Source organism: Cynocephalus volans, chromosome 5, assembly GCF_027409185.1.
Source record: "Cynocephalus volans isolate mCynVol1 chromosome 5, mCynVol1.pri, whole genome shotgun sequence".
Taxonomy (NCBI): domain Eukaryota; kingdom Metazoa; phylum Chordata; class Mammalia; order Dermoptera; family Cynocephalidae; genus Cynocephalus; species Cynocephalus volans.
The window spans coordinates 58,361,413-58,381,614 of record NC_084464.1 but is presented as its reverse complement, the minus strand read 5'-3'; the positions used below and the strand labels follow the sequence as shown (position 1 = coordinate 58,381,614).

Sequence of the window (20,202 nt, the reverse complement as noted above, 5' to 3'; positions counted from 1 at the left end):
ACTCAGGGCCACGGTTGCCTGGCCCCCAAACTCTCCGTCACCCTGTCCATGCGGATCTTCTGTAACAGCAGCCCACGACAGGCGCTACTAATCCAATCAGACATTGGCATGGGAAATTCTAGATCGCCTTTTCTCTCCTTGCTGGGTATGTGCCTTGAACTGAACATCCCTGAATCCCCTCTTCTGGCCATTTAAAAATTTTCAGTTTTCTCCTCCCTCAGAACAGCTGATGGGTCTCATTCTTTGCATAACAATAAATGGCTTTTAAGTTATAGGAACAGAAGATAAGTTAAAGGACATGTCACAGTCTAGCCCACTTTCCAATGATGGAATCTTCCCTTCAACACCCCTGAACAGGCTACTAGCCTCCTTAAACAATTCCAATAGCCATGGCAGCCAGCCCCTCTTGAAAATCAAGCTATTAGGAAGTTTTTTGCGCGGGCTCAGAATATTCTTCCCTGAATTTTTCACACTTTGGGTGTGGTCCAACTGACTAGTGTCATAGAGAACAAGTGGACAGTCACGGGAGGCTGAGACTTCTCAGCTGCCCTCATCTTTCTGTTTCATCACCTGTTCTACAACGCGGCTTAAAGTTCACCTCTCCAGCCCCCACCACATTGTCACTTTCCTTTGAATTCATTTACGTCTACTTTCATCTTTTTGGACGGGGTCTCCATACTCCAGAAAGAATCTGAACAGCTCAAAGACATGCTCACTTGGTACTTCTGAAAATTCCACACCACAAAGTGTTAAAAGGCAATGGTTTTAGCAACTCTCCATATGCCAGAAACTCCAGTATTGTTGTTATCTTGTGAACTTTCAAATGCAAAAATGAATATGAAAGCTTTACCTCTGATACTCTGGAGATCCATTTTGCAGAGTTTACCCGACCCTTTAAGGCTTCTCTTATCTGGAATATTTAACAAAAGGAGTTAAAAGATTATAAGAAGGAGTTAAAAGAATTAAAAGATTATAAGAAGTTAACACATGTGCTTGGGCTTGGCAAATACTGTGGCAAGGGAGCGTTTAGCCAGCGAGGTCCTGTTGGTGGGATATGGAGGCATCAGTAACCTGGTGCAGTGGTCTGGGAGAGATGAGGAGATGAGGAGACAGACACAAGAGAGGCAGAGCTGGCAGAGGAAACTCACATTCAGGGCTTTAAATACAGACCTAATGGTAAGAAGTATAGTTTGGCACAAGTTTTTAGGATTCCTTGACATAACTTTGGGTTTATTTTTTGGAGCACTTAAATAGTTAAGCACTTCCCACAGTTTGTCAATTATTCAAACCTCCTTTTCTAGAGGGAAAAATATATGCATGCTACACCACATAGCAGCAGTCTATGGAACCGAGGAAATAAGAATAATAAATCACAATTGTATTTTGTCTAATATCTTTAAAGTGTATTTCACACTTGTTATCTTGTTTTACCCCCCAAAATAACTGTGAGACAGATATTATTATCCCCAATTTGCAACGGTGCAAATTAAGGCTCCAAGATTAAGTGACATCCGGAGTTTATCAGCCATAAAGAGAGGGAACCAAGACTTGAATTCATGTCCCCTGACTCCAGATCGTCTTGTCCTTTTCCCTAAGTATCTCTGCTGAATACAGGCTATCTTCTTATTTCCTCTCCCTTTTCCCTCCAGCTATACAAAATGTCATTCACCTTCCAAGGCCTCATAGAAGTTCTGTCTTCACAATCAATGTATGCTAACGCCCTCCAGCTCAGGGTGGCTTCAGCCTCCCTGAAAATGCAGTATTCTTTGTCATCCCCAGGCTCCAAAGAGGGAGGCGCACTCCTCAGGGCTGGGGGGCACTGAACTCAAGCATCCCCTGGGATTCGTGAAGATATTTTGGAGTATCTACCTACATTTTCTTTGTTCTAATCCTTTTCACTCCGGTGTTTTATAATGTACATAACACATACTTTGTAAATTAATAATAAACACATCTGGCGATTCATGCTCACTGTTTTTCACTGATCCTAAAAGTTTGAAATCTACTAGCCAATTTTTTGTCAGTTATCATGCATGATCCTACAATGCTTTTGAGTATTTACCTTTTACATTACACTTTTAAATATAAGATGTCTTGATCTTGATAGAAGGATCCACAGCTTAGAGTTCTTCACACATTTCACAGCACGTAACGCTAGTATACTAAGTAATAATGTTGCTGCTGATGCTTTGGCTGCAAATACTAGTTATGATATTATAATTAATAAAAAACACAATGCTATGGTATACAGCCGGGTAATGTCTTGAATGCTTTCCGTGTGATTTCACTTACAAAGTTGCATGTGTTCTTTTCCATAGTCTCGTAAGGCAGGCAGGGAAAGCATCCTTGTCTCTGCATTCCATTTGAGGAATCTGGGTTCATGAGGGTTAAAGAGCATCCCAATGGCACACAACTAGTACACAGAAATATCAAGACTCATACTCTTTCACCTCTAAATCATTTTTACTAGGTCGAAATCCTCATAAGACAATGAAAGGACCATTGTGAAATTCCTCTTTCACAAACCTTTGATATTAACTTAATAGTACAATAGCACTGATAGTTTAAAAAACAAAACTCTGCAGTAAATGTGTCATTTTCTGCTTTTGTTGTTGTGTTTTTGTTTATTTGTTTGTTTGTTTTTTGGTATACCAACCTGGTATTGTCCCTTTTCATTAATTAATTAACTAATTTTAATTGACAGAACGTGTTTGCAGCTACATCTGAGAGGGTTGTTTGTGTTGCTTACTCTTGGAGGCAGGATGGTACAATGGAAAGGGCGTATAGAAGCTTCAGTAAACATTTGATGTTTTGTTCATTTGTTTTAGTTTTTGTTTTCACCACCCTCCACCTATCAACAGTCCTCTATATTTGCAGAATTCCCTTCCTTGAGTCCACTGCTCTTCAGAGTAGGAGTCAGGAACTCACTCTTCCCAACCAGCCTTGCAGCTAAGAAGCAGCCATGTGACCTGAACTTAGCCAATCAGATATGACACTGCAAAGAAGCAGGTGCCAGAGCATCCTGACAAGCAGGGTGGAGGTGACTCCCCAGGCAGAAGTAGCAGCAACTCTCGCTTAACATCACCTGACATTGCCCTGGTAAGCTGTGCTGTCTGTCCTCAGCAAAGGGGAGAGGGACAAAGGTATTTTCCTGGAGCAGTTCCATGCTGTGCATTGGAAATTATTCCTGGAGTGTGGTCTCCAAGCCTCCAAGCCTCCCAGCCAAAGACAGACCTTCCCCAAGATGATACTGTGAAATGTTATAAATTCCTTTCCTGCTTCAACTAATCAGAGTAGGTTTCTGTAATGATCTGGAGCAAGCTACTTCACCACTCTGAGTCTCAATTTCCTCATCTGTAAAATCGAAGATAGTAATACCCACGATTATTTTAAGGATTAGAACTAATGTCCATAAGATGCTTAGCCCCATGAGAGCTTGAAAGATGGTAAATATTATGCGTTGCAAAGAGTAGCGATACTCTGTTCATGTGTCCACACAAATGACTGAGGTAAAAGACTCTCAATAAGTAGTTTTTACAAGTAAGCATTTCAAGGCCAACTACTGATAATGCCGAAAAAAACAAGAAGTATTTACATACAGTACCTTTGGATCCAGGATTGTTCCAAACACCAGGATGAAGAAACCCTGTGAAAGACAGAAGAGGGAAGAAGAGCCGTTTACAAAATAATCATGATAATAATAAATACCAGCATTCATTACCAGTTCCTATTTTAGTAAAAAAAAAAGATTTTATTAAATCTTTTAATTTCCTATTTTAAGGTCACAACACCTAGTTTCAGTCATTCAACAAATATTGATTCAGAATCTCCCATGTGCAGCCACTGTTCTAGACATTTGGGATACCTCAGTAAACCAAACAGACCAAGATGCCTGCTTCTTATAGGAATATTTTAGAAATTTCTTTTTAAGTTGAACAATATAAAAATGTTTTGCATTTAGCAGGAGCTGGCCATCTCATCAGTGTATAATGATCCCAGAAAGAGTTGGAGGAGATGTTAGACAATGACAGCAGCCTTGCAGTCCCTAAACAATCAGTAATGAAAGAAACTTCCACAGAAGAGCAAAAATAGCTGTGCTCAGCCTCCTGTAACACCCTCAATCTCCTTCACCACCCACAATGAAGAATATTACAAAGTTTGAAAAGACAAATCAAGTATATGCATCCTCAGAAAAATCATTGACATAAAATAGATTGGGTTTTCATGCACATAACAGGTACACCAAATATGATGAAATGGCAGGCATTAATTAGCTCTTAATCTTTTATCATTCAAACAAAGAAAGACCCCATAAAGTCAAAAGCAGGCTGTTCCTCTGTAATTATAGTCCATTTAAGTGTCTTACTTTTTGTTTCCCACCTAATTGGCACAAGACCACCCTGGAGGAAGAGAAGGCAGGTAGTAGTTCCATTTTTCAGATAAGGAAAAGGAAGCTCAGAGATTCAATTTTCAAGATGTGACAGATAGCAACATGCATTAGACAAAATTTCTCTTGAATGTGCAATTACTCGGATCACGACTCATCTGAAAAAGGAGGTGAGATAATGACCTTTTATTTAGGCATCCCCTTGCTAGGCTGTTCTGATTTCATAAGTGATATGAACTGTTTCTCAACCAGAAGCCTGTTAAGTCACATGGTTTTAATACCACTGGCACCAGAAAGATATTACAACCAGGTGTTCATCAGTAGGAACAATACCAAACCTACTGCTACCACTATTTAGCAAAGGCTCAGATAAGAGGTAAAGGACTTCTCAGAGACCAGTGTACAGCCATGCAGCTAATCCATTTCCCTAGTACACTAAAATATACCCTTTGATTCAGCCAGCCAACAAAGACTCTAAAGCCTGGTCCCCATGTAGCTTTTATCAGATTGTTCTTTTGTGTGACACTCTAAGCCTGTAAGATAATTATTGAAATCTGTCATTGTACTGACTAAGAAAATGTCATTGTTGACATGGTCCATTAGGTTACAAAGTATCATTTTATAAAGATTCATGGGACAAGTACATCCCGGCCTGGTTCTGGTACTTGTAATACATTTTAAATCAGAATCTCCATAAAATTAGCCTAGGCATTAAATTTTCAAAAGATCTGGGAACCACAATTCTAGCATGTTTTCCCCACAAATAGGCATTCTTTGCTAAAGGACTAAGAGGAATTTCTCTCCTAAGATTTTAAATTCCCTGGAGTTGAACTATTTATATTTGTATCTACAGCATTTAGCACAATGTTTGGCACAAAATACTCAATAAATGTGGTGTCTCTGTATTTGAGCCTCTGTGTTTAATTACTTTGTTATGCAACCTGCATCTGTATAGCCATAAATGTGTAACAGGGAAATACTTCACTAGGATCACTAATCATTGGTCCATGCCACCTTGGGTAAAGTTACAAAATACCATTCAGAATATTTGGATAACAGATGAGTCATAAAGGCATGAGAGAATAGAGCTAAAAAGAATTCACCGGTAGCAGCTTTTTTGCATTTCTTTGAGTAGATAAAGTACTAATTGAGCAGATAAATCTCAAAGTGTTCTCCCAGGTTTTAGTATATGTGCTCTATTTTGCTCTCAGCAAGGCAGCTATAAAAGGTTCCAAAACCTCAGCCATCCTGCAATTACTCTCAGTAAATACAAGAGAGGATACCAACCAGCAGTTATGGATTGACAAGGCGGGCAGGCACGGCAGTAACTGACTACATAATAATACTTCCTTCCATAGGAAAGGGGATGGTTAGCTTTAAATCCAGTGGAGATCCTCCCATGGGGCTAGGATCAGGAAATCTTTAAAAGGGTCTTCCTCCTACTGAGCCTCTTCTGAGCCTGCCAGTCTGTTTCCGAATCTCCCTTCTCTGTCCGCTCCATCAGCCTCGGCTGCCGCTCACCTCTTCTCCCCCTAAGACTCCACTTCTCCTTCTTCCCACCCAGCCCACTGTGTCTCCCACCTCAGTAGGATCCTCTTTCTCTCTTCCCTCACTGGGCCTCCCAAGGATGCTCTGATCTAGTGATACGCTAGGAAATGACAACGAACAACTCTCCTCACTTGTAGCATTTGCCAATCCCTATAGTTAAACTCTCCCACCATGGCTGAGTTAAATCTAGCAATGTGGCATCACTGAACATGGAGATAGGAAGAGATGTGCAGTAGCACATTATTATATAGTATTTCTACCACAAAGATACAATAGATGCAAATAACCTCAAGAGCATAGCAAAATGGACACAAATAATTAGGAAGTGATGAGTTTTGAGGATGTGTGTCTAACCTTTGTCTTTAATTTAATTGCAAGTCTATAAAATTTAATTTTTACTGATGACTGTGTTCACAACCAGCTCACAAAATTCCTGAAAATATAACAGTCAGCTCCTGTGAGCCGGTCCAAGCCAGCTCCGCACATCACACCTAATGTCCTCCCCAGCACCTGGCCCTCGCCCACACCCTGCCCTCAGCTCACACTGGCCCTTCGGTACTGGCACTCAGATAAGCCCCACCCTACTCCTTGCAGGGAGTCAAGTCAGAAACTGAATTGAAATTACAAGCTTATCCTATTATGACAGAGAAGATGTTCGTAACATCAAAATACAAGTGTTTATAGCCTAGTCCAAAAGAAAAGCCGCAGGTAAGATGACCCTAAGGGAGACAAGAAAAGGAAAATGCTGTGGAGTGAGACAGGAGCTCATGAAGGGTTCATGAAGAATAGATATGGAATATGCTAAACTGAAATTTAGGAAAACTAGATTTTTAACCATAGTCCTATCAATGGCTAGTTTTGCAAACATGAGAAAGGCAATTGATAATAAGTAAGAGCTATACAAATGTAGGGTACAGTTAATATTTTCTACAGAAAAGTAAAAAAACCCCAGAGATTCAAAATGTGAGGCACCACCACTGTCATTATTATCACTGTTCTCCAAGACATCAAAATGTTTATTGTAAAGTGAAATAATTTATACCTAAATTTTGAAAGGGAAAAGTGAGAAGATACTTGACTTAAAATCTCAGTTATAAATTAAGTAAGACATTTATTTGAAAATAGTCTTACTGGCTACTGCATATATTCAGAAAAAATAATATTTTTTAGGGATCTTCATAAAAATAAAAGCTTTCTTTTCAATTAGTTGCTGTCTACATATTTAATATTCAATATAATAAACTTTGGTTCATTGGTTCATTGTAACAGGAAATAATACAGAAAAAAATAAAATCTCAATCAAGAAGGAAATTACTGAATATAAAATAGTATGCAGCCATTAAGGAGACATATTTATATATAGTAACCAGATAAAATTCCAGGGTATATTTTTTAAGAGAGAAAGCAAGTTGCATAATAATATAAATTTTTAACCCATATATTATGTGAAAATACATTTGTATAGCATAGAAATTGTGGCAAGGATACACATAAAACTGAACACTGCTTAATTCATAGAAGTGAGATGAGAGAGGAGAAATTATTTATCCTTGACATCAGTCTGTATAGCTTGCTTTGTTAAAGTAAGATGGTTTCCAATGATAATAAACATTCTAAGTGGAAGGAAATATCAAAAATGTGCAAATTTTAATACCTCCAGCTATATACCTAAATATGGGGGAAGGTATTAGTGCTTAATTTCCAAACAGTAACATCTCAGTCTATTACTAAGCTATTTATGATCTTTAGGTCATTTTAGTACTTGATGGTTTCCCATTCACCATTTTATTTCATTTTCCAAACACCCCTGTAAAGTGGGCAGTATTATACCCATTTTACATGTGAGGAAAATATGGCTCGGAAAAGTTAATATCCCAAGATCACGTTACACATTATTAGTAAATGAGAGAGTCAGGATTTGAATTCAGGCCTTTCTGGAACAAAAGCTAATTTTCTTACTCAATGTGCTATCCTAAATCCGTTGTCTTTTATATAGAAATCTGATGCCATAAGCTCCAGACTACAAAACCTGTCTGTGAATTCTCTCTTTGGACTTGGGTCAGCAGCATCTGGACTTACCTGGAAGGCATTGAGCAAGGAGAAGATGATGTGGAAGGCCAGGGAGCTATGAGTGATGACCGTGGCTATGCCGAATCCCCAGGTCAGCCCCAGCACTGGAGTGAGGATGGCAATGTTCTTACTGATTCTCACAATGGCTCTCACCTCCTGGAACATGGAACTGCCGATGGCAGCTCGCTGGGTCTTGACAATCACCAGTGTGACTGTGATCAGATTTACTACCACAATGGCCAGAGCCGGGATCACAAAGGCCAGGAGGGCCTTGGTCATGTCCCAGTTAAGCCAGCAGGCGTCAGCCCGTAGATAGCCTTTGCCAGGCTCGGTGGCAGCAACCGTGATAACAGCAATGACCAAAGGGCACCCATAGCCCACTGAAAAGAGACAGGCCACCATGACTGACTTGGACAGTGTATGGAAAACAATCAGGATTCCATAGAGGATAAGGAGTGCCTTGGCAAGCATCCAGAAGAACACAGCAAGGTAAAAGAAATGAACGAAAAATGTGGCCGCCACACATCCACCATGGTGTGTCCTTGGACTACTGAGAAAGGGAGCCACAATGAACCACACATTGGCCATCAGCAGAGTGGCCGCAACGTTAGCTATGCACACATGGCGTAAATACGAGATCTCCGTCTTCGTCACCTGGCCCCAGACCAAGGCCTCGATGGACAAGCAAAGGACTAAGCTGCAGATAGAAATGCCCAGGCCTATGTATGTGATGTAAATCAGGACCGGGCTCTCCAAGGTGTGGGGCGACATAAGAATTGAGAAAGAGGTAAACAACTCGCTTGGCCTACATTTGCAAATGGCTTGCTGGGAGTTTTCTTGAATCATTTTACAGGCCTGCTGGTCCCATCTGCTGTCCTCGGAGTGCCAGCCAACACACTGTGTCCTCCTCTCCTCGGACTGGCTGATCTTTTCAAAAATCAGTGAGATTCTTCTAAGTTCCTTGGGCAAAAGGACAGAGAGGACAAGCCCATTCACAGTAATGTTTTCCAAAAGACTGGCTTCCAAAATGGCCCCGAGAGTAGGAAATGCAATGCTGATGGCCTGAGAAGGGGAAGGCACCTTCTGAAGTTCCTCTCGACTGATCAACACCCTCCCAGAGACTTCATTGCTGCTGTCATTAACTCTCATTGAAAAAGTAAAATTCATTCCAGTGTCATCTTCAGATATGATGGTGCCCATGGTATGAATAAAGACATCTGATATGTCAATGGGATGTTTTTTTATGAATAGCTTTCTTGCAAAGGAATTGACTGACTGTAGCAGGACACAGCCACTGTTTCTGTCAGGAATGAAGGTCCAGTTTGAGATGCTTTTGCTGTTGAGAATGTGGTTAGCCATGGTGCTGTAACTCTGCCAGTGAAGAACCAGTGTTAGTACTGAGCCATTAGCTGAAAATGCCAGCACATTCAAGATATTCACTTTAAGAAAGTGTGGCCTTCCAACCAGTAGCATAGGCATTCCCTGGGAACTTTTTAGAGATACAGAATCTCATGCCCCACCCCAGACTTCATGAATCAGAATCAGCATTAACTAATGAGATCCCCAGGCGACTGTCATGCACACTGAAGTCTGGGTTAGAAGACAGAGCTACAAGGGAACTGCACTGCCATGCCCCCATCCCATGTATGCAATGCCTTCCACGAGACAGGCAAGTGGGAAGCCTTCCCAAGCTCACGTCCATCATCAGTTCCACTTCACCCCCGGGTGAAGCTAGCAATTCGCTTACCCTAACCAGAGTAGCCATTATGGAATTAACATCTATTACATCCCAGCTGCATCTAAGGACCCTGTGCAGGAACACACTAAATTGGCAATTGACCCCAGAGGCTGAATCTACTTTTTACTATCCTCTGCTTTGAAGATCAAAACCAGAAGAAATGGATCCAGGTCTATTTCACATTTCTACAGTAGATACATATGGCTGTTTTCTTTGCATTCAGTTATTTTCCATTTTAGCAACCTGTTCTAAACTACACATAAAAGTAAGAAAAGTCTTTCTCTCTGCTTAACCTAGAATGTTTCTTAGAGGTTTTCAGTAGCCAAAATATACACTGGAAAATCATACTCCAATGTCCATCACAGTACCAAGTAAGTGCTCTCTATAACTGTTTGTTGATTAAACATGTTCACTTTTTCCATTCATTTATTGATTCTTTCTTCAGTGAAGATTTTTTTAGCACTTGCTATGCTGGGCATTGGAAATACTGAGGGGAAAGACACAGTTTCCAACCCCCAAGAAGCTCACAGAACACTCCAACTCACCTGCATTCCTTTCCCACCAAGAGGAAGTTTTCCCAAATGTTCCAGGTCACTCACCTGCATCTTTGCCTCATCAACATCTGTCAGTAGCACTGTTGATATGTTGTGTAAGAGCTGCACAATGACGGCGATGTTTCCTGGTATCCGGGGAGACTGCCGAATGTTTCTAATTACACAAGACAGATCTGCTGGACACTTCTGCATCAACCTATCTGTTATGGTCTCAGACTTTCCAGAATATTCATGTACTTTTATACCTTCTCCAAATGATTGAACTGAATATTCATCTGCCTAAGATATGGCAGAAAGAAAGAAATTTTTATTATGTTACATGTAAAAGTACTACTACTCAAATTTAGGACAGCCTTATTACACAATTGTATATTTCATAACGTTTTTTCTGTTTTCCATTTTCAAAGTCACATCGCTGTGGAATAACTTGACTAATGCCAACATGTATAAATTAGAAAATGAAAGTCTCTTTTTAAAAAAAATTGTAATTTATCGATACACAGTGTAGTTGATTTTCGTGTCCCTTAACCATTTCCTCCTTTCCCCACTCCTCCCCATCAACATCATATCTGCTCACTTGTCTTAACAAGTTCAAGGAATTGTTGTGATTGTTGTGTCTTCTTCCCCACCCCACCCCCACCCCACCATTCATTTGTATATTTACTTATTTATTTTTATTAGCTCCCACAATAGTGAAAACATGCGGCTCAAACAAGTGGAACGAATAAGTGAGAACATGTACAAATTAGAAAATGAAAGTCTCAGCTCCCCAACTGCCTACGACTTAATCCATTCCCCAAAATAGCAACTGTTGTCTTTAACATGCTACTTCAGACACCTTCTGTGTTTATACACTGTGTGAACATCCTGTGTATGTATGTAAATGTCTAGTGCCATTTAAGTGTATTTTCACTATCCCCCAGGGGCAAAGCATGAGACATGAGCATATCTTAAAAATAGAAGTTTTGAACTAGATTTGGATGAATCAACCGGAACACCAAGATAGAAGAATAACTGAAAATAGAGACATAGTATTTCTCATAGATTCAGACTCTGGTTGCCATGATTTAGGGCAGGAATGGCAAACTATTGCCCCAGGCTGGCTGCCTACATTTTGTAAATAAAATTTTACTTAGCCAGCTTATTCATTTAAGAATTGTTTATGGCTGCTTTCATGCTACAATGACAGAGCTGTGCAGTCTCAACAGAGACCGTGTGACCCCCAACGCCTAAAATTCACTTTGGCTCTTTACAGAAGAAGTTTGCTGACCCCGGCTTTAAAGGACCCTTCTGGCTCTCTCTCCTGCAGCCTGTCCCTCTATGTGGTGAGGAGGATATGCCTACCCAGAGCCCATGTCCCTGCTTCTAGACACCTGAACTCTAGGGATTGCATGGACTTCTTCCCTGAATCTGTCCTGCCAAGGATGGGCCATGCTGCCTACTGCTCACCCCCAGGCCTGAGAGGTGGCCAAGAGGCATTTGTTTCCAGGGTTACAGATGTGTGATCTTGGCTGTCCACTGCCCTTGAGGTGCAGAATGGAATCTGGGATGGGAGGCAGACTGAACATATTTTATTTAGTAGTTTGTAAGCTTGTTTAAAACATTTGAATATTAAGACCTATGGCATGTGAGTCTCCATATGTATGTTTGCTCAGACCCCCAAAAGTTAGGGGTGGGCAGCCTTTTGAAGTCTGGTCAGAGACTTCTGGTATAATGTCCAGTGGCACTCCCCACAGCCACACCCAGAAACAGAGTGTGGGGATGTTCCCCAGACAAAAGAAAAGCAAAAGCCAAGACTCCTCTGAGGGAAATAGGAGCTGAACTTCAGAAAGGCAAAGCCCCTACTAAAAGAGGAAAAAGAAACAAAAGGAAAAGCACTCATATTTGATCTGATTTTGTTTATTGGAATTTGGTTTTTTTAATTTAATCATCTAAGTATGTGTGGAAATACATAAGTTCGTTGGACAATGAAGTCCTTCCCTTGGGTCAACTTGCTTTCATGCTTTAACAAGAAGAGAGATCACCTGGGGGTCTTGCTAAAATACAGATTTTGATTCAGCAAGCCTGGGGTGGGGCCAAATTCCACATGTCTAACACGTTTTCAGGGATGTTGCTGGTCCATGAAGGACACTTTGAGTAATGAGGCTTTGGGGTATTAAAGAATTGAAAGTGAAGTTGGAGAAATTGACTGTGATAATTCTAGGCACCTCTTCTAGCTCTAACCTAAATGATCAGTTTTCTTCATGTCGTGAAAGGGTGTGTGTTTGTGTGAAGCACGCATTTTTTAGATGCCCAAGGTTAAGCAGGAGCTAAAAAAAAAAAAAAGAAAAGAAAAGAAAAGAAACAAAAAAAGAAAGAAAGATACGTCAGTCACAACAAAATCACAATAATTCCTTGAACTCTCAAAAGGACAGAACTGAACTGAGGACAACAGGGTAGGAAAGCAGGAGGTGGAAAGGGGGAAGGAGGGAGGGGGAGGGGGAGAAATTTGTAAAGGGCCATAAAAATGTTTACGTTGTGCAATGATAAAATAAGATAAAACAAGTAAAAAAGTAAATTAAATAAATTTTAAAAAGAACACCCTTCTTGAGTAGAGCGAGAGGACAGGTAGGTGTTTCTGTATTCATGCACAAGCACACCTGTGTGCCACCACCTGGAGCTCCCCCTCTCTCACGGAGGACAATACACATTGCTAATTTGAGGCTGCACGTTGCTCACAGAGCCCACAGTAGAATCCATGTTGTGAGAGAAAGGATATTACCTCAAAGATGTTGAAGGCATTAAGAGTCCGGCAGGTATCAGTGATCTTGTGCCATTTATTTTCCCTGCATAAAAAACCCATATTTCCCTGAGTGTCTGGAGGGCAAGGTTGACTGCAGTGGGAATTGTCTATACAGACACCATCACATACACCTGGGGAAATAAAAGTCATCTGTATCAGATGGAAAGGTCTGAGCTCTGGGCTGCAAAGGGCCAATCACCAGGCTGTCACTTCAGTGAAGACACATGAATCCTGTAAACATCAGGTGTCTTTTCTTTGTAAAGTAGAGGAAGATTGAAGTGGGTCAGTGTTTATCACATATTTCAGCAACAAAATTCTATAGTTTCCAACAAAATCTTATCCTGAACTCCAATGTATAACATAGATAAACATAGAACTGCCCCAGTCGAAGTGAGAGGGAAGAGCACACAGTTCTGTCCACTAGGTCACCATCACACCCCACAGGAACCCCTGAGACCTCCTCAGACCCCTAAAGCTCCCCAGATCGGCTCTAGTTTGGAGTCCACCACCCCCGAGCTGCTCTAAGAAACCTCCCAGTTCAGCTGCAGATCTTCATGGTGAGTCACACCATCAGTGCGTTCTCGCACGCCGGGGCTAGCCACTGCCCCAGTTTGAGTTTGCTCAATCCAAAGGATCTATGGCAAAGAGCTCTCAGACTAGGATGGAGCAGAAGGTGCTGAAAGGAGAGAGGAACAGGGCTGGGGTCAAAGGTATAATTTAATATGAGAGTCCAGATGCAAGCCATCAAGGAGTCCCATCTGCCATGCCATCAACAGAGGGCTGAGAACAGTCCCCTATTACAGTAAATAAACAATAAAACTTCCACGTGATTAGTAACTGCTGCCAACATACCGTGTGGCCTGGCAGACACCTTCTCCTTGCTTTTGCTGTCAGCCTAGAAAGGGAAAATCAAAATCAAGTCAAAATCAATTGTCCACATGCCAGCCCACTGGTTCACTTTAGTCCCAGATGAACAAGGATGTCAGAGTCAGCCATGATGCCAGTAGGGCTACCAAAAGCTGAGTCCATGAAGCATGACTCCATCATCCCCTTTCCCTTCAGTTTGGACAGCTTTCTCTCTCACCTCTATTTGGTAGGAAACCTCCTCTCTCTCCAGTAAGAATGGTCCATGTTCCATCCAGGACTTATTGGGAAGTTTATGAAGGCTAAGCTTCAGAGTCCCTGGCTTGTGTGGGCTCCTTGGAAGCCCTAGGGGAGGGTCTAGTGATGTGCTCACATGATCATATGTTTTATTAAATTTTCAAAAGCAAAATATTCTAACTGCCTGCCATCTGTTAAGAGCATCACTTTTTGCCATTCCAACACGCTCTTTTTCACATCCTCCCTCATTTGGGGTATCACTGGAGAAGTTGTATCTATTTAGGAAACCTGGACAAGAAGCTGACTTGTGGATACATTTAGTTTGAATTTAATAGGATATACAGGATATACTTATGTAGTTTTTGGTCACTTCTTCATTACAATGAGGACATCAAGTTATAAGTGGTATTAATTCTAAGAGTATTTACAATTAGTCACAGAGCAAGAAAATTCTAAGTACTCTGATAACTTGCACCTCACATATGAAAGACACTTAATAGAAGTTTTACCAAATTTGACAGCAGCCCTACATATTTACACGGCATTCCTAACAATGAATTGAGAAACTGAAAGGTACTTTTGTAAACTAGCAATCATAAGAAACAAATTTAATCAGCAATATTAGAGGAAAGACGGAATAATCTTCCTATTCTCTCTATAGAAAAAAACTTAAAAATCATTGGCATGCAAATATACAGCCAAAAATGTAGGAAAATAAAGGTAGGCAGCTCATTAAAAAAATATTATTTTGCTGAACTTATTGCTGAATAATAATGAATAGTTATTTAATGTAATATTCTTCAGCATTTCCAAATTTAAAATTTGCTGTGATTCCTTTTCTCATTCTAAGTAAATATTCACTTTTCTCTTAATTTTGCATTCGTGATTTTGTATTATTTTTTTTAAGAGGGCTCCCCCAAAATGTGGCTCCTCCCTATCATGAGCATTTCCACCTCTCCTGATTAGAATCCCTTCTCTACCCCACCCATCTATACCATGCCATGCCTGACTCTTCATGAGAAAGTGTCACATTGTAGTCAAGGGATGTACTCTGGGAACAGAGTACATCCCTTGACTATACCTGGGTTCAAATTCCAACCCTATCACTTGAGACCACAGGAAAGTTCTTCTCTCTGAGCCTCAGTTTCCTCATCCATAAAGTAGGGTAGGAACCATAGTGCTATAATTGTATAATACTTATGCTAGGGAATTTTTAGAATAAAAATGAGCTTATCTATGGAAAACACTTAGAATGGGTTCTGGAATAGTATAAGTGCTGTTTGTGATTTACCTACTGTTACTATTCTGAACATACACTTATTGAATATACTAAGCTCAAGTTTCCCTCTTCCAAGAAGTCTTTCCTGATCCAGTTCTCAATCTTACATCTTTTCCTCTAGGTGTTATGCATACCACCATACCACACAGTCAATACTTGGTATATACTCACCTGACCTGCTATCTTATTATCTAATCTTCATATGTATATAAGCATATTATCATCTTAAGTAAATTTTAAGTTCCTTAAAAACATGGATTTCATATTGTGCTTCTTTATATCCCCCTAAGTAGCTAGTTCAGTGGCTTGTACATATGCATGTATGTATATATACATATTAGTATCTATACTGACATATATTTGCATGTGTGTATGTGGGGGGGGGAGAAAGACAATCTTCCTGTTTCTGCTCTGGAAGAGTGCCCTCTAGCAGCTGGAAAGAGGCGTGGTTCAATTACTCCAACTTGGGTTCCAAGACCTAAGTCATTGTGCAAGAAACTAGAAATTCCGTGACTCAGCTGTGTGACTAACACCAGGGGTTCATGTCGCCCTCTCCTTCACAACATCGTTTCTCTCTATGTTATCAAGAAACAAGGCTGAATATTTCCTATTTTCTTTACCAAATAAGAATTTATGGAGAACCTGAACTGAATATTTGGGATCTCTCCAGGGTCAGAAGGTATCACTGAAGATTCATTCAGTGATTCCTTGAAATCACCGATATAAGAAAAGATGACTTCTTATTTTATAGTCAAGAGAATTAAGCCTTATTATATGTGTCAAAGTTAAATTTCTTCCACTAAACAGAATGTTAAAATAATATTTTTAGAGTTGTGGAAGACTATGGATCACCCAGTCCAACTCCCTTATTTTACTGATAAGAAAACTGAGGCTTTGATAGATGAGGTGACTTGCAGGGAGTTCCTCTGACAGCTGGGACTAGAACTTGGCTCTCCTAACTCTTACAGTACTGCTCTTCCCAAATAGCCAGCTCATGCCCAAGTACAATAAGCAGAGGGAATGAGTGGAAGGAAGTACAGGCATCACAAGATGCCCAAAACCCCATCTTGATAGAGCCATGGTCTTCAGTACACTGTGATAAATGCAGTTAGAAGTCAACAATTCCGGATGAAACTTGGCCCATTAAACAAACTCCAGTGTAGTCACATCATATTAATCAAGTACATGGGCAGAAGGTCATGGTGTGCTGATTACAAGGAGTTCTGGAAACTCTTCCTTTTCAGTGGAAGACCTGATTTACTTCTTCCCAGCTAATTTGCCAAAGCACATCATATATGACTCCTCTGGTCATTTCATTTCTAGGGTGGCATCTAGTATGGGCCACATTAGCTTCAGATACCAACAATTCTGAACCTAACGCTATGAAAAAGACACTTGCAAACCAGCAACCTGCCCAACCTGCTGAGCAGCCTGGGTACATGGGCAGGTCAGGACAGGGGTAGCACCCAGCAGCTCAGCATCCAGCAACTTGTATAATGGGAAGAAAAGAATGAAATGTTCCTGAAAAGGTGATCCCCAATAAACAAGAGAAACAAAGCCAACCTCCCATGGTCTGCCTACTCTCCACATTCTGCCTTGTAGTAAGTAAAATGTGAGTGAGGAAATGGAACAAAGGGAGGAAATAGTACAAAACTATGGGGTTGGGATATCTCCAGGAACAGGTCTTTCCAAAGAGGTCTCTAACTTCTCTCAGAAACCAGTGTTAAGGTGGGAAGGGGAGTCATGGAGAAGATTCCCATCACATCCAAAGACAAAGAATTAGAGGGTAAAATAAATATCACTTGGAAAACTCCTGCAAAGATCTCCCAAAGTCATTTTTCCCTAAGGAGGCTCGTGTTAAGAAGACACATTAAAATGGAAAGAACAAGAAGCTGAGAATCTGAAGACAGATGTTCTGGTCTTGACCCTGTAACTACATAGGTATATACCTCAAGCAAATCACATTCCACACCATGGACCTCAGTCTCCCCATCTATAAAATAAGGGAGTAGGGCTTCACTAGTCGATCTCGAAACTCCCTTCCAGATCTTGTGGTCAAATAATAATACTGTCTTCCAAAGATGCTCAGAATATTTTTATATCCTCTCTCTCTCAATGCCCCTCTATACTTTATTTTAAACGAGTAACTTATAGGGAAATCAGGATGACTTACGGTGTGATGAAAACTATTCCAGATAGAGCCATATGGATCGCTTCCCCACAAAACTTAAAACAGTACATTGCTACACATTCTACCCAAATTAGACCTTGCTTAACCACTGACCACTCTTCCTCCTACCCCATTCACAGTGGTCACTATTGGTTTCTCAAAGGAGACACTATTGCCATGTTGGGTGGGACCATGATTCCTTGTGCCAACCCATTCCTAGGTTCTGCCCAGTAAATGTCATTAATACCTCCCAGTGATTGTGGCAACCCTCACCACCCCCACATTTTCAGGTGCCCCTCAGGAAATGGCACCACTCTGGTGTATGAGCAGCTGAAAGCTTCACTGTCAGAGGTTATGGAAAGAAGAGTTTATCACCCTTAAATCATTTGAGCCTCGCTGCATCTCAAGAACCTAAGGAAAAAGCTGATGGGAAAATAATCTGTAGCTATTGACTAAAATGGGTTTTGGCTACGTGTGGTGGCAATTCCTTCTGGCTAAACTACTCTGTCACCATCTTCTCCCTACACTTCAGCTATCAGGTAACTGAGGGCGGGTTAACTAATGGATTTTACTGTCCATTTGCTCTCCCCACCAGTTCATCCTCCACTCTTTCCCCTTTGCTTACCTGGCATAATGTCCTACAGGACTCTGTGGGCAAAAGAAACACCAAGCAGCACAGCAAAATCACATGAGTCATTGTCTTCCACACAGCTGACTTTCTCGCTTCTATAAAAATAAATAAAAAGGCAAAAAGTCTCCAATCTGAAGCTCTCATAGTTCCATGTCACTGCAGACCCAGCCAGCCTACGAAGCTGAGCTCTGTCCTCAGGGTTGTCTATTCAGATCTCTCTGCTCCAGAGGTGGTGCCCCTGGGGTCTCCCACGGACTTCGCCAGGAGGCTGCAGGGGTGAGCACCAGCCCTCAAGGGAAGCACAGACAGCTGCTGAGATATCCCTCACCTCTGCTGCCGGCTTGCATGTGACACCTAACGTGTAAATCCCTTGATGGATTTCACCTCGCCTGTCAGGGTATAATAAATAACCACCTGTGTTCAGGGAGTGGGAATGATGGTTCACTCTGGGTTAGGCAGGGCTGAGAAATGTGTGGGTGACTGCAGTAGAAGGTGAGCTGGGATTCCTACGGGCAAACTCAGCCTAGAAATATCTTTCGAAGGGGAGTAAGCACCAGTGGGTGCTTCTATCCTTCACCCTCACCCAACTCTGGAGTGGTATTTTCATAGGCAGGTAGCAGTTTCTTCAAAAATGATCTTAGGCATGGCCTGTTATTGTTATTTCTACCAGAACTGATGTCAAAACTAAACTGATGCCTTGACACCTAGAACAGTGCTTGACATACAGAGGGCACACAATAGACTCAACAAAGGAAGAGGAAAGGAGGGAGGAAGGAAGGGAAGAGAAATGAAGGATGGAAGGGAAGGAGGGAAGGTGGGTGGAAAAAGCTGGTGATCAGGCCGACCCCATGGAGCACTCGGGAGAGTGCGGCGCTGGGAGCGCAGCGATGCTCCCGCCGCAGGTTCAGATCCTATATAGGAATGGCCGGTGTGCTCACTGGCTGAGTACCGGTCACGAAAAAGACAAAAAAAAAAAAAAAAAGCTGGTGATCTGCATCATGTCTATGCTCTACAAAGGACTCAACTAAGATAAAAATTTTAATATTAAATTTTAATAATTTTAATATTTTTCATCCTGAATGAGATCATCTTTGAAAGGTATTTGATGTCTCTTCATTTTTAGATAAAATAATTCAGAAGACTTGGATGTCATCAGCAAAGGAACAATGGTTGATATTTGCTATTTGATCATTTTTAGCCAAAAAGAAATCTTTAGCCCAATTATGCATAATTCTATAGCAAACAATGTCATTATTTTAAAGGATAAGCAAAATTGATTTTTTTCAATAATGTTTCGTGCACTGAAATACTTGCTTAGCTGAAATTCCATTGAAATCCAATGATCATCCAAAATGCTTTGTGTTGCATGTGGTTAGCAGTTTTTTGAACGTCTGTAGTTCTTACACAAAGAGATCGATTTGTAGCTCCTCACTTTTAAATGTATTTGGTATCAGTGCAGACAGATATACAATGCAAGTAAAATTGCAACCATATTTACATCCTTTATTCAAATAGATGAAAATTCCAGTATAGAAATCATTAAAGTGACTTATCAGAATCATCACCAGTGCAATTACTACTTTGGATAATATTACCAAAATTGGAAAAAATTAAAGCCATTGACGAATTTGTTGACATAATTTTCATAAAATCTGAGAACAAATCCATGTTTTTCTAAATCAACTTTAACTTTATATTCTAAAACCCTCATCACATAGAATATTCTTTCTTTTAAATAAAATTAACTTTTTAAATGATTTCACAAATGATATGACAACAAACTTGTATAGAGTTAGCACTGCTCAGTCCAGAAACTCAAGTAGATTTAAAAAAAAAAAAAAAAAGGAAGTGGAATGATTAGCTTATTTCTACAAATCTAGATGAAGATCATTCTGTTTGCTTAAAATTTTAATGTGCTCTATTGAAAAAAAATTGTTTTTAT

General features: G+C 40.6%; 1 protein-coding gene across 1 annotated transcript; it reads right to left on the bottom strand.

Moving 5' to 3' along the window:
* Positions 1 to 620: 620 nt before the first annotated feature.
* On the bottom strand, positions 621 to 18,326 carry LOC134379055 (adhesion G-protein coupled receptor F2-like). Its single transcript, XM_063098312.1, has 8 exons — positions 18,255 to 18,326; positions 13,932 to 13,974; positions 13,059 to 13,210; positions 10,343 to 10,576; positions 8,015 to 9,376; positions 3,605 to 3,646; positions 851 to 910; positions 621 to 725 (listed from the first exon to the last, which is right to left on the bottom strand). Exons 1-8 carry the CDS (start codon positions 18,324 to 18,326, stop codon positions 621 to 623), a joined length of 2,070 nt encoding a protein of 689 aa, XP_062954382.1.
* Between the last annotated feature and the right edge of the window lie 1,876 nt (positions 18,327 to 20,202).

What these genes read in the sequence shown, in the direction of transcription:
- LOC134379055 (XM_063098312.1), bottom strand. Translation starts at nt 18,326, where the DNA reads ATGACTCATGTGATTTTGCTGTGCTGCTTGGTGTTTCTTTTGCCCACA. An exon ending in GGTGTCTGCCAGGCCACACG is followed by an intron (nt 13,211 to 13,931) that starts GTATGTTGGCAG and finishes TTATTTCCCCAG; the next exon opens with GTGTATGTGATGGTGTCTGT. An exon ending in GAACAATCCTGGATCCAAAG is followed by an intron (nt 911 to 3,604) that starts GTACTGTATGTA and finishes TAAATATTCCAG; the next exon opens with ATAAGAGAAGCCTTAAAGGG.